This window comes from Chaetodon trifascialis, chromosome 12 (assembly GCF_039877785.1).
Source record: "Chaetodon trifascialis isolate fChaTrf1 chromosome 12, fChaTrf1.hap1, whole genome shotgun sequence".
Taxonomy (NCBI): Eukaryota; Metazoa; Chordata; class Actinopteri; order Chaetodontiformes; family Chaetodontidae; genus Chaetodon; species Chaetodon trifascialis.
The window spans coordinates 26,845,743-26,858,634 of NC_092067.1; the positions used below are offsets into that span (position 1 = coordinate 26,845,743).

Consider the following 12,892-nt stretch of genomic DNA (forward strand, 5'->3'; position numbering starts at 1 on the left):
TATACTTGTGTTGTTATGCAAAGGTTTATACCTAGTCATTTCAATAAAATGCACAATATCCTGTTTCCAGAAAAACCAAGCCCGCCACCAAAGCTGGGTGTGACTGATGTGACCAAGGAGAGTGTGACGCTTGCCTGGGCCAAACCAGAACAAGACGGAGGCAGCAGAATTACTGGCTACCTGGTGGAAGCTCTGGAGAATGGCCAGGAGAAGTGGGTTAGGTGTGGCGTAACCAAATCTATCCACTTCACAGTTTTCGGTCTGAGGGAAAATGCTGAGTACTTCTTCAGAGTCAGAGCTGAGAACCATGCTGGATACAGTGATACTAAAGAAATGGTCACCCCTGTTGTGGTCAAAGACCAACTTGGTGAGTTGCAGACTGATCAGATTCTAAAATGTGATTAGTGAGAACTGAGAAGAAACATAAATCACAGAATAAGTCATCATCCATTACTTGTAATTACTAAATATAACCAAGTTAAATACACAATATTACATTTCATTTATCCTGCTATGCTTCTGTTACTTTTTACCCTAGAATCTCCTGAGATCAACATGAAGAACTTCCCCCACAACACAGTGTATGTTAGAGCAGGCTCCACCCTCAAGTGTGAGATCCCACTAACAGGCCAGCCTTTGCCTAAAGTCAGCCTATCCAAGGATAATGTGCTGCTCAAATCAACAATGAGGTTCAACTGTGAAGTCACCCCTGACAGCATCAAGATCACTTTGCGTGAGAGCGTTGCAGGAGACTCTGGACGTTACGATATTACTGCCTCCAACTCGAGTGGAACCACCAAGTCGTTTGTAAATGTTGTGGTTCTGGATCGCCCCAGTGCCCCAGTAGGACCTGTGGAGCTGTTTGACATCACAGAAGACAGTGTGAGCCTGAAGTGGCTCCCACCAGCATATGACGGTGGCAGCCCCATCACCAACTACATCATCCAGAAAAGGGAGACAACAACAGCCAACTGGATGGAGGTCTCTTCTGCTGTGGCCCGCTGTAATATGAAGATCATGAAGTTAACCACTGGCCTGGAGTACCAATTCAGAATCAGGGCAGAGAACAAATATGGAATCAGCGAGCACATTGACTCACCAACTGTCGCTGTCACTCTTCCATACAGTAAGGGATTTTTGTTTTGCTTTCCTCTTTTATCTTCATTTTTTTTCTACTGTTTTTCACCATCAACATGTTAACACCATTTCATTTTTACCCACCAGCTATTCCTGATGCTCCATCAACTCCAGAGATCACTGCTGTAACCAGGGAGACCATCACAGTTGGCTGGAAAGAGCCCAAGTCAGATGGTGGCAGCCATGTGTTTGGATACCATCTCCAGATGAAAGATAGGAACAGCATCCTTTGGCAGAAAGTCAACAGAATGGTGATCCGTGCTACACACTTCAAGGTCACCAACATAAATGCTGGACTTATATACGAGTTCAAGGTGGCAGCAGAAAATGCTGCTGGAATCAGTGCCTTCACCAAGGCTTCTGATGCCGTGCTAGCTATTGATGCCTGTGGTGAGTTTAATGTCCAAAACATATTAAAGTCTATAATAATACATAAAGACTATATAGACCACAGCCTTTTACAGTCTATAACTATAAAAGTCAAGGACATCTGATGTTACTTCTTAGCAGCAGCTGTCTTATAACAAGTTCTCGCTGTCTGTTCCTGCAGAGCCACCCACCAACTTACACATCAGTGACATCACCAAGAACTCCATTAGCTTAGTCTGGCAGAAGCCCAACTATGACGGTGGATCCCCAATCACTGGCTACATCATTGAGAAGAGAGAGGGCATTAGTGCAAAGTGGTCCAAGGCCAACCTCACCAATGTGACAGACACTCGTTTCACTGTAACTGGCCTCACTCAAGATGAGACATACGAGTTTAGAGTCATGGCCAAAAATGCTGTTGGCTCAGTGAGCAACCCATCCATGACTGCTGGACCAGCCACATGTGTGGACACCTATGGTAAGTCTCCCTTGTGTTTTTGAGCATTTAATTCAAACTGTGGTTTGCCATAAATTTTACTACATTTATTCTCCTCAGTGTGAACACATTTTGATCTTCTATGGCCTTTCCTCTAGTGCCAGTTTTTTTGTGAAACGGTATATCACATTCGTCCTTTTGCACTTTAGGAGCTGATGAGTCATCCTGACATAGTCTCCTATCATTTATAATGCTTATGTCCATCAGAATTCACCTGCCTGTTATTTTGTTTATTACCAAGGTGCCCCAGAGATTGAAATACCTCAGGAGTATCTCAACGAGGTCAAGCACAATGCTGAGTCTAATGTGGAGCTCAAGTTTAATATCACAGCCAAACCTGCTCCCTCTATTGAGTGGTTTAAAGATGGCAGAGAACTTAAGCCCACTGCCCAGCTGTCTTTCAAACACACATTCGATTCCACGAGTTTGTTCCTGAAGGAAACCACCCGTCTGAACTCTGGAACCTATGAGGTCAAGGTGAAGAACTCCCTGGGATCTGCGTGCGCCATTGTCAGGCTGCTCATTCAAGGTATTCAGATAATATTCAAAAATCTTTTTTATGACCGTAATTTTGCATTGCACGAAATATGTCATATACAGTGTAGACCCTAATGTGGACAAATATATCCCTCCCTATCCAGACAAGCCAGGCCCCCCTGGAGAAATTCAGTTTAAGAAGGTGACGGCTGACAACATCACTATCATGTGGTGCCCACCTGCTGATGAGGGTGGTGCTATGGTAACACATTACATTGTGGAAAAGAGGGAGACCAGCAGGGTCATGTGGTCAATTGTCTCAGAGAAACTGGTAGACTGCATTGTTAATGTGGCCAGACTCATCCAGGGCAATGAGTATATCTTCAGAGTCCGTGGAGTCAACAAGTATGGCATCGGAGACCCACAAGAATCTGAGCCTATAATCGCCAAGAACGCATTTGGTAAGCAAATGGAATAATCTCACCATCATTCACAACAATAGCTGTTCAGTCCAGTTGATTAACTTTGAAAAACAACTACACTTCAGTGTATTTTTTATTTTTTGGGGAATTCTGAAAAATAGAATGTTTTTTCAAATACATTTTATACTTAAATGAAAAACTAGTTTATTTCATCAACCCTGATCATTTTGATTTTGTACAGTCCCTCCTAGCGAGCCATCTAAGCCTAAAGTGACCATGATCACCAAGTCCACCATGACAGTGATCTGGGAAAGACCAGCATTAGATGGAGGCAGTGACATCGATGGCTATTACCTGGAGAAAAGGGAGAAGAGGAGTCTGCAATGGTTCAAGGTTGGTTACTGCCCTTTTTCAGATTTTTACTTTGTTTTTAAGTATAAAAGGAAGTAATTACTGCCATTTGCAAGCATCATAACATCATTTCTTGTCCAGGTGGTAAAGGGCACCATCAGAGACACTAGGCAGAAAGTGACCAACCTGGTGGAGAACAATGAGTACCAGTACAGAGTTTGTGCTATTAACAAGGCTGGAGCAGGAAACTACTCTGAGCCCTCTGATCTCTACAAGGCTTACGACCCCATCGGTATGCTTATAATTTGCACTTACTGGCATCCCTACATCAGCATTTTAGGAATCTCTTTGTAAGAATTTTTTATTGTTACTTTCTTCACATGAAACTGTTGACTGAATATTCATGCCCTTTTGTCTTGTTCAGACCTGCCTGGTGAGCCCTCCAAGTTGCGTGTGGTCGACTCCACAAAGACCTCCATCACACTTGGCTGGGAGAAACCTGTCTATGATGGTGGCAGTGAAATCACACACTACATTTTGGAGCAGATGAACACAGAAGAAAAAGAATGGGTGACCATTAACCCACAGGTCAAGACATGCGAGTATGTGGTGTCCCACCTGAAACCTGGAACCTACTACTTCTTCAGAGTCTCTGCTGTTAACTGCAAGGGCAAAGGAGAGGACATCAAAATGTATCAGCCTGTGCAAGCTAAAGACATCTTGGGTTTGTATACATATAGACCCCTCCATGGTATTGACACAGGACATGTCTTTTATATCTGTTATGATCAAGATAAAATTATTTGTATTAAACACTTATGCACTGAATTGTAACAGCATTAAAAAGCTATAATTTTCATGACTTCAAAATATTGCCATTGATATTCTGAGTAAACTTATTTTCTGGTGGCTTATGTCAAAATCCCGGTCTTTTCCCCTTTCCCACTTCTCCCCAACAGAGGAAGCTGATTTGGACTTGGATGTTCCCATGACAACCCAGTACACAGCCAGGGCTGGCCGTGATGTGGAAGTGTTTATCCCCCTGAAGGGACGCCCTGCCCCCAATGTCACCTGGCGCCGTGGTGACCGCAACATGGCTGGTGACAGCCGTTACACCGTTACCAGCACTGAGCGAGCCACAACACTTCTCATCCCCAAGGTCACCCGTGATGACTGCGGCAAGTACCTGCTGGAGATTGAGAATGGTGTAGGAGAGCCCAAGATAATCACAGTTTCTCTTAAAGTTCTTGATAGTCCATCCACCTGCCAGAAACTCATGATCAAGAATGTGACGAGAGGAAAGCTGACACTCAGCTGGGAGGCTCCTCTAATTGATGGTGGTTCCCCTGTCACTAATTACATTGTTGAGAAGAAGGCTTCCACCATGAAGGCTTACCAGGTGATCAACGCTGAGTGTGCCAACTCAACTTACAAGGTGTCAGGCCTGGAGGAGGATGTAGCTTACTTTTTCCGTGTGTCTGCTGAAAATGAGTATGGTGTGGGTGACACTTGTGAGACCACTGAGGCTGTCAGAGCAACAGAAACTCCAGGAGCTGTGAAGGATTTGGTGATGGTAGACTCCACAAAGAACTCAGTAACCCTGCAGTGGACAAGACCTGATCATGACGGTGGCAGCCACATCACTGAGTACTTAATTGAGAAGAGAACCAAGGAAGATCCCAACTGGACTTTGGGTGCGACATGCAAGCGTTGTAGCTGTGAAGTGACGGGACTCAAGGAAAATGCTGTCATGGACTTCAGAGTGTTTGCCAAGAATGAGAAGGGCAACAGTGATTTCTCCCAGATTGGGCCAATTACAGTGATGGACTTCCTCATTCCACCTGAGGCCAACCTCAGTGACTACCCCAATGGAGAACTTGCTGTCCGTATTGGTCAGAACATCCACATCGAGCTGCCCTTCAAGGGTAAGCCAAGACCTGCAATCAGCTGGCTAAAAGATAACTTGCCTCTGAAGGAAAGTGAGAAGATTCGCTTCAGGACCACTGATAACAAGACTGCAGTCACAGTCAGAGGAGTCAAGAAGGAGCATGCTGGCCAGTACACCTTGGTTCTTGACAACAGAGTCATGAAGAACTACTTTGACATTAATGTGGTCACTCTCGGACCTCCCTCAGTGCCTGGTGGTCCCATCCGCTTTGATGAGATTAAAGCCCAGAGTATCATCATCTCCTGGGATGAGCCGAAGGAAGATGGAGGTGGTGAGATCACCTGCTACAGTGTAGAGAAACGTGAGACCTCCCAGGCCAACTGGAAGATGGTCTGCTCCAGCGTTGTCAGAACCACGTTTAAGATTCCCAATCTGGTCAAAGGAACGCAGTACCAGTTCAGAGTCCGTGCAGAGAATAAGTATGGAGTCAGTGAACCACTTAACTCCTCAGACATTGTTGCCCAGCACCAGTACAAACCTCCAGGCCCTCCAGGAAAGCCAGTGGCCTACAACATCACCAGTGATGGTATGACCATCAAGTGGGAGGCCCCAGGCTTTGACGGAGGATCCCCAATTTTGGGCTATCATGTTGAGAAGAAGGACAGGAACAGCCTCATGTGGCAGAAGGTGAACTCCACCATCATTTCTAACAGAGAGTACAGGATCATTGGTCTCATTGAAGGTCTGGAGTACTCCTTCAGAGTCTATGCTGAAAACAATGCTGGACTCAGTGCTGTTAGCGAACAGAGCAAACATGCACTCGCTATCTCCCCTGTTGGTAAGTGCACACTAAATACTACATCTGTCTGTGTTGAGGAGTAACTTTGTACAACCATTTGCTGTCGTACCTTATTTTAGTCAGATAAGAAAATATATCAGTTTCATCTCTGTTTGTGTTAAGCATAGCACAGATTGGAAGCAAAGGGAAACTGCAGGCCTAGCTCTATCGAATAGAAAAGAAATAGGAGGAAAAAAAGGTGTCTGTTCTTTTAACATCAGATATATGTAATATTACGATTAGAATATGAAGATTTATTCAAAATGTAGGTACATTTATGTTTTGCACTGTATGATTATTCTGATCAAGATTCTGTTTGCTTCTATTTTAGTTCAAGATTTTGCAATCGAAACTAATTAACAAATTGCCTCTTCTCAATTAGATCCACCTGGTACCCCTGTCTGCATTGATGTGACCAGAGACTCAGTGACCCTGCAGTGGGACATCCCCAAGAGGGATGGCGGCAGCAAAATTGTGGCCTACAGTGTGGAGAGGCGTCAAGGTAGAAGCAAATGGCTGCGATGTAACTTCACTGATATCAGTGAGACCCAGTTCACTGTGACTGGCCTATCCGCTGGAGACAGATTTGAGTTCAGAGTGATTGCCAGGAATGCTGTGGGCACAGTCAGTCCACCATCTAACTCTTCTGGATACATTATGACCAAGGATGAGAGTAGTAAGTATATTAAATTTTAAGAATTGTACATAAACAATGCATAAATAATAATAGTTCTCATATCCCTATGCTGATTCCTCATTTGTTCTTTCTCTTTGCATCTCCAGTTGCTCCTGAGATCGAGTGGTCTCCAGACCAAATGCTCACCTTGAGGGCTGGAGAGAATGTTAAGCTCAGCTGCAGCATCATTGGACGTCCTGTCCCTCAGGTTGTCTGGTACAAGGATGGCAAAGAGATCGACAAGAGGACCATGATTGACATAGAGATTACTACTGGCATTGGCACCAGCCGTCTTTTTATCCGTGATGCTGATAGGAATCACCGTGGCATCTATACTGTGGAGGCCAAGAACAGCTCTGGTACCAGGAAAGCTGATGTCAACGTCAGAGTACAAGGTTGGTAAATGCTGTATAATACATGTTTAACTCTCTATTAAGACTTGAGATCACAAGCATGACACCTAATGTAAATGGTATTAATTGCCAGTATTGCAATTTATGATCATTTTTTAAATAATGCCTCTACTTTCCATTTCCCTGCAGACACCCCTGGACCTGTCGAGGGTCCCATTCGTTTTACCGGCATCACGGCTGAGAAGTGCACTGTGTGGTGGAACCCACCAGAGAATGATGGCTGTGCTGCCATCACCCACTATGTGGTGGAGAAGAGGGAGACATCCAGAATCTCTTGGGCCTTGGTTACCCCCAAATGTGAAGCCTGTTCCTACAATGCCACCAACCTCATCAAGGGCAATGAGTACCAGTTCAGAATCTCTGCTGTCAACAAGTTTGGTGTCGGCAAACCACTGGACTCTGATCCTATCATTGCACAGATGCAATACAGTAAGTACAGTCACCCACAGGTATTGTCAGTCTGACATATTGACCAAACCTTAAAATATAACCCTGATCTGTTGCACTTTACAGGAAAAAATGTAAACTTTTCATTCAAAACATGACTTTCATAACTTACTATGTTTTCTGCTCTCCCCCTAAGCTGTGCCAGATGCACCTGGTACCCCGGATGCCACCCATGTGACCGGAAACAGTATCACCCTGTGCTGGACCCGGCCAAGGTCAGATGGAGGCAATGAGATCAAACAATACATCCTGGAGAGGAGAGAGAAGAAGAGTCTGCGCTGGGTGAAGGTTTCCTCCAAGAGGCCCATATCGGAGCTAAGACACCGTGTCACAAACCTCACTGAGGGTAATGAGTATGAGTTCCGTATCATGGCTGAGAATGGCGCTGGTGTTGGACCGGCCAGCAGTACCTCCAGGCTCTTCAAATGTAGAGAACCAACCAGTACTCCCAGTGCCCCCACAGTAATCAAGGTAGGTTTCAAGAACACTGCACAGAATCAAAAGATAAGAATCATCCATGGTGAAGTGTTGAGGTCAATCTTCAAATTTTCATACAGATTTTTCAGTTTAATCCTCATTTCACAATAAACAAAAATCTGATTACATAATAATCTGTATTATATTAAAAAGTGTTATTTTACGACAGAAGAAACCTCAGAAATAAAGTTTATTGTTGAAAAAGAAGAAAAGGAAACAAAGCAAAATATACATTAGAATTACACTATGAACTATGCTCTTTTCATGTTGATCAGGTCACTGACTCCACCAAGTCCTCAGTCAGCCTGGAATGGACCAAGCCAGTCTTTGATGGTGGCATGGAAATCATTGGCTACAATATTGACATGTGTAAGGCCAGTCTGGAGGAGTGGCACAGAGTCAACAGCCAGATTTGCATTCACACCAAGTACACTGCCAAGGGTCTGGTGCCTGGAGAACTCTACAAGTTCAGGGTCAGTGCTGTGAATGGATGCGGAGAGGGTGAAGCCTCAGTGATGCCCAACCCTGTTCAGGCTCTGGACAGACTGACATCTCCGGAGATCGATATTGATGCCAATTTCAAGCAGACTCACATTGTCAAGAATGGTGGCACTGTCACCCTCCATGTAGCATTTCGTGGCAAACCAGCTCCTCTCGCTACCTGGTCTAAGGCAGACGGTGAGCTGCCCGTCATGTGTGATGTCAACACCACAGATGCCTTCTCTACTCTGATCATTGAGGGTTGCACCAGGTACGAGGCTGGCAAATACACCCTGTCCCTAGAGAACAACAGTGGGCGCAAGTCCATCACATTCACTGTTAAAGTGCTGGACACACCTGGACCTCCAGGAATCATCACTTTCAAAGACGTCACCCGCGGAGCCTTGACAATGATGTGGGATGCCCCTACAAATGATGGTGGTTCCCGAATCCACCATTACATTGTGGATAAACGCGAGGCTGGCCGTCTGGCCTGGCAAGAGGTCAGCACCAAGTGCTCTCGTCAGATGATCAGGGTAACTGGTCTGGATATTGGTGTGCCATATCTTTTCAGGGTGACTGCTGTTAACCAGTATGGCCAGGGGGAACCGCATGAGATGACAGAGCCCATCATTGCCACAGAAGAACCCGCACCACCCAAGAGACTGGATGTTGTTGATACCACCAACTCCACAGCCTCCTTGATGTGGTTGAAACCCGAGCATGACGGAGGCAGCCGCATCAGGGGCTACATTGTTGAATTCAGAACTAAAGGCACTGACCACTGGGTTGTTAGTGGAGAGACTAAGTCCCAGAAGATGTTGGTGGAGGGTCTGCTTGAGAACACAGAATATGACTTCAGAGTCAAGGCCAAGAACGATGCTGGAATCAGTGAGCCTCAGGGCACCTTCAGCTCTGTGGTTATTAAGGAGCCTCTCATTGAGCCAACTGCCGACCTCAGCAGCATCACCAATCAGCTCATCACCTGCAAGATCTCCAACACCTTCACAATTGATATCCCCATTAGTGGCAGGCCTGCACCCAAAGTCAGCTGGAAGCTGGAGGAGATGAAGCTGAAAGAGACTGACAGAGTCTTCATCAAAACCACAAAGGAGAGAACCACTCTGGTGGTGAAAGACAGCAAGAGAAGCGACAGTGGCAAATATTACTTGATCTTGGAGAATGCTGCTGGTGTGAAGACATTCACAGTGACAGTGATTGTCGTTGGCAGACCGAGTCCACCCACAGGACCTGTGGAAATTTCTGGAGTCTCCTCAGAGTCCTGCACCCTGTCCTGGTCTGAGCCAGCTGATGATGGCGGCACTGACATTACCAACTACATTGTGGAAAAACGTGAGTCTGGCTCTGCCTCGTGGCAAGTGGTAAACTCAAGTGTCAAGAGAACCACCATCAAAGTGACTCATCTTACCAAGTATATGGAGTACACCTTCAGAGTGTGTGCTGAGAACAAGTTTGGAGTAAGCAAGTCCACTGAGTCTGCTCCTGTTGTCATTGAGCATCCATTTGGTAAGTTCTGTTCAACAGTTACACAAAAGCAAATGCAAGTCCTGATTTTATACATATGGTTGCCAAAGTTTAACAGATTTTGTAAATACATTTACTTCCATGTCAAATTAAGAATCCTTATTCCCACCTCCACTTTATTTCCCCAGTTCCTCCAAGTCCTCCAACTCGTCCAGATGTTGTATCTGTATCTGCCAATGCCATCAGCATCAAATGGGACCTGCCATACGCTGATGGTGGCAGCAAGGTGACAGGCTACTGGATCGAGAAGAAGGAGAGGAACACTATCCTTTGGGTGAGGGAGAACAAACTGCCCTGCCTGGAGTGCCATTACAAGGTGTCCAACCTAATTGAAGGCCTGGAATACCAGTTCAGGGTGTATGCCATGAACATTGCCGGACTCAGCAAGGCCAGCGAGGCCTCCAGACCTGTGGTGGCGCTTAATCCTGTTGGTGAGGGAAACATTTATGTCTCAGCTACAAACATTTATTCTGTAAACTAATGAGAGGTTGTCCATCATTACAACATATCAAAAATAGTTTGGGTTGACCGTAGCCTGAACAACTTATTAGTCATTTAATCTGATTACAAAACATGTAAACCTATTTATGGTTTGGCTTGCTCAGCCAAAACAAATCCTTTAAGAGAATAAAGAGCTGATTAAAGAGATTTAAATGATTAAAGCTGTGTTTTACTATAAATCTCTCCCTGTCCCTGCTCAGATCCTCCTGGTAAACCTGAGGTGACTGACGTTACCCGCTCATCCGTGTCATTGTGCTGGACTGTGCCATTCAATGACGGTGGCAGCAAGATCATTGGTTATGTGGTGGAAAGGAAAGTATACAGCACAGATGAATGGGATGACAACCGCTGGCTCAAGTGCAACTACACCACCATCACTGAGAACTACTTCACCGTCACCAACCTGGGAGAAGGAGAGACCTATGAGTACCGTGTCATTGCCAAGAATGCTGCCGGCGTCCACAGTGCACCCTCCGAGTCCACTGGACCAGTCACATGCAAGGATGAATACTGTAAGTATACAGTAAGAGTTACAGGGACGCTACAATAAGAACTTTGGTTTCATTTTCAATTTAAATTCAAAGCTTGTTAAAAGTGCCTAAAGGTTGAAATTACATTTTAAAACTTATTATCATTTAGTCTTCTGATGATTACTTTGTATGATATACATATTATTTTTATTTTATTTTTATCAATATTGTTACGTTGTGTTAATCGGGTGTGTCAGTTACTTTTATTATTATTGGAATAGATTATTTTCAAATACTATTCAGATATGGTAAATGTGTTGATCCTGGTACATAAATAAAATCACAGTTAAATGTTTTCAACAATAATAGAAATAAATGAACGTAATAATAATTTTTTTTAATCTCTTCTTTGCTGAAGCACCTCCCAAAGCTGAGCTGGACAGCAAACTGGTGAGTGAGACGGTTACCGTCACTGCTGGCTCTGACCTTGTCTTGGATGGTGCTGTGGGTGGTAAACCAGAGCCTACAGTGTACTGGTCAAAGGGAGACAAGATTTTGGAGCTCGGAGAGAAATACTCACTGACCTACACCGCAACCAGAGCCATGGCCGTCATCAAGAACTGTGACAGATACGACTCAGGCAAATACATTCTGACTGTCAAGAATGCCAGTGGAATCAAGACTGCCTCAGTCAGCGTCAAAGTTCTGGGTGAGCTGACAAGAAACTACATTAACTGTCACCATATCACTGAGGTTAAAGTGTGTCACTTAGCTGCCTGTCAACAAAACTTTTAGTCTTCTTGCAGTAAATAGATATGTCACCATACTGTCTGACCTAACTCATGGTTTCTGTCTGTCAGACACTCCTGGATCTCCGGCTGATAAGATCGTGATCAGCAGAGTGACGGAGGAGAAATGTACAGTGTCCTGGAAGATTCCTCTGGAGGATGGTGGAGACACCGTCACTCATTACATTGTGGAGCGTCGCGAGACCAGCCGGCTCAACTGGGTCATTATGGAAACCGAATGCAAGACGCTGTCATGTGTCAGCTCCAGGCTGATCAAGAACAACGAGTACATCTTCAGAGTCAGAGGAGTCAACAAGTTCGGACCAGGAGTTCCGCTGGAGTCTGATCCTGTCATTGCCAGAAATGCCTACAGTAAGCTAAAACATTGCTCTAAGTTGAACTTTTCATCAGAAGACAATTTAATTGATGCTGGCACTATCACGTTGCTTAGTTAGGAATGTTCCTCAGTCAAAAATAGACTGATCGACCACAACTCTGGATGATGACAAGATTTGTTTGTGTCTCTAACCTGTCTCACCCCTCTTTTCCAGCCATCCCATCTCAGCCAGGTACTCCAGAGGCTACAGCTGTGGGCAAGGAGCATGTCATCATCGAATGGCTGAAGCCGGAGAGTGATGGAGGCAGCGAGATCAAAAACTACATAGTGGATAAACGAGAGAAGAGCAGCACCAGGTGGGAGCAACTTCTGAAGTAGTAATGGACAGATTTAAGTTTTTACTTTTTGAATTTTTGATTATCACCTCTCACAATATCCTTTTGTTTCCTCTCTGGACCAGGTGGACTCGAGTGAATAAGACTTACACCATCTACGACACCCGTCTGAAGATCACAGGCTTGATAGAGGGAAGCGAGTACCTGTTCAGAGTGACTGCTGTCAATGCTGCTGGAGACAGCCAGCCGAGTGATGCCTCTCCATACATCCTCTGCAAAGACCCCACATGTACGAGATTTAAATTCTGAATGGTTTTATTTTCAAAATCTTAACAGGTGTGAAAGGTTACAGTTCTTGAAATTCTTGTGGTGGTCCCAAAATTTCCACAAGACATCAAGATTATTTCTATTTGATAGAATGATATTAGGACAAGCTAATATACAA

General features: G+C 44.8%; 1 protein-coding gene across 1 annotated transcript in view; it reads left to right on the forward strand.

Moving 5' to 3' along the window:
• The window catches only part of ttn.2 (titin, tandem duplicate 2), a 201,172-nt gene that overhangs the window by 172,614 nt on the left and 15,666 nt on the right, over nt 1-12,892 (forward strand). Inside the window, exons 212-232 of the mRNA XM_070976040.1 lie at nt 71-367; nt 539-1,126; nt 1,225-1,527; nt 1,688-1,984; nt 2,244-2,531; nt 2,644-2,940; nt 3,143-3,294; nt 3,394-3,544; nt 3,677-3,976; nt 4,212-5,978; nt 6,361-6,654; nt 6,762-7,049; nt 7,197-7,496; nt 7,651-7,985; nt 8,267-9,998; nt 10,145-10,447; nt 10,718-11,029; nt 11,406-11,696; nt 11,848-12,147; nt 12,327-12,468; nt 12,573-12,736. Of these exons, the coding sequence (XP_070832141.1) occupies nt 71-367; nt 539-1,126; nt 1,225-1,527; nt 1,688-1,984; nt 2,244-2,531; nt 2,644-2,940; nt 3,143-3,294; nt 3,394-3,544; nt 3,677-3,976; nt 4,212-5,978; nt 6,361-6,654; nt 6,762-7,049; nt 7,197-7,496; nt 7,651-7,985; nt 8,267-9,998; nt 10,145-10,447; nt 10,718-11,029; nt 11,406-11,696; nt 11,848-12,147; nt 12,327-12,468; nt 12,573-12,736 (8,901 nt within the window). The remainder of the gene's footprint in view (nt 1-70; nt 368-538; nt 1,127-1,224; nt 1,528-1,687; nt 1,985-2,243; nt 2,532-2,643; nt 2,941-3,142; nt 3,295-3,393; nt 3,545-3,676; nt 3,977-4,211; nt 5,979-6,360; nt 6,655-6,761; nt 7,050-7,196; nt 7,497-7,650; nt 7,986-8,266; nt 9,999-10,144; nt 10,448-10,717; nt 11,030-11,405; nt 11,697-11,847; nt 12,148-12,326; nt 12,469-12,572; nt 12,737-12,892) is intronic.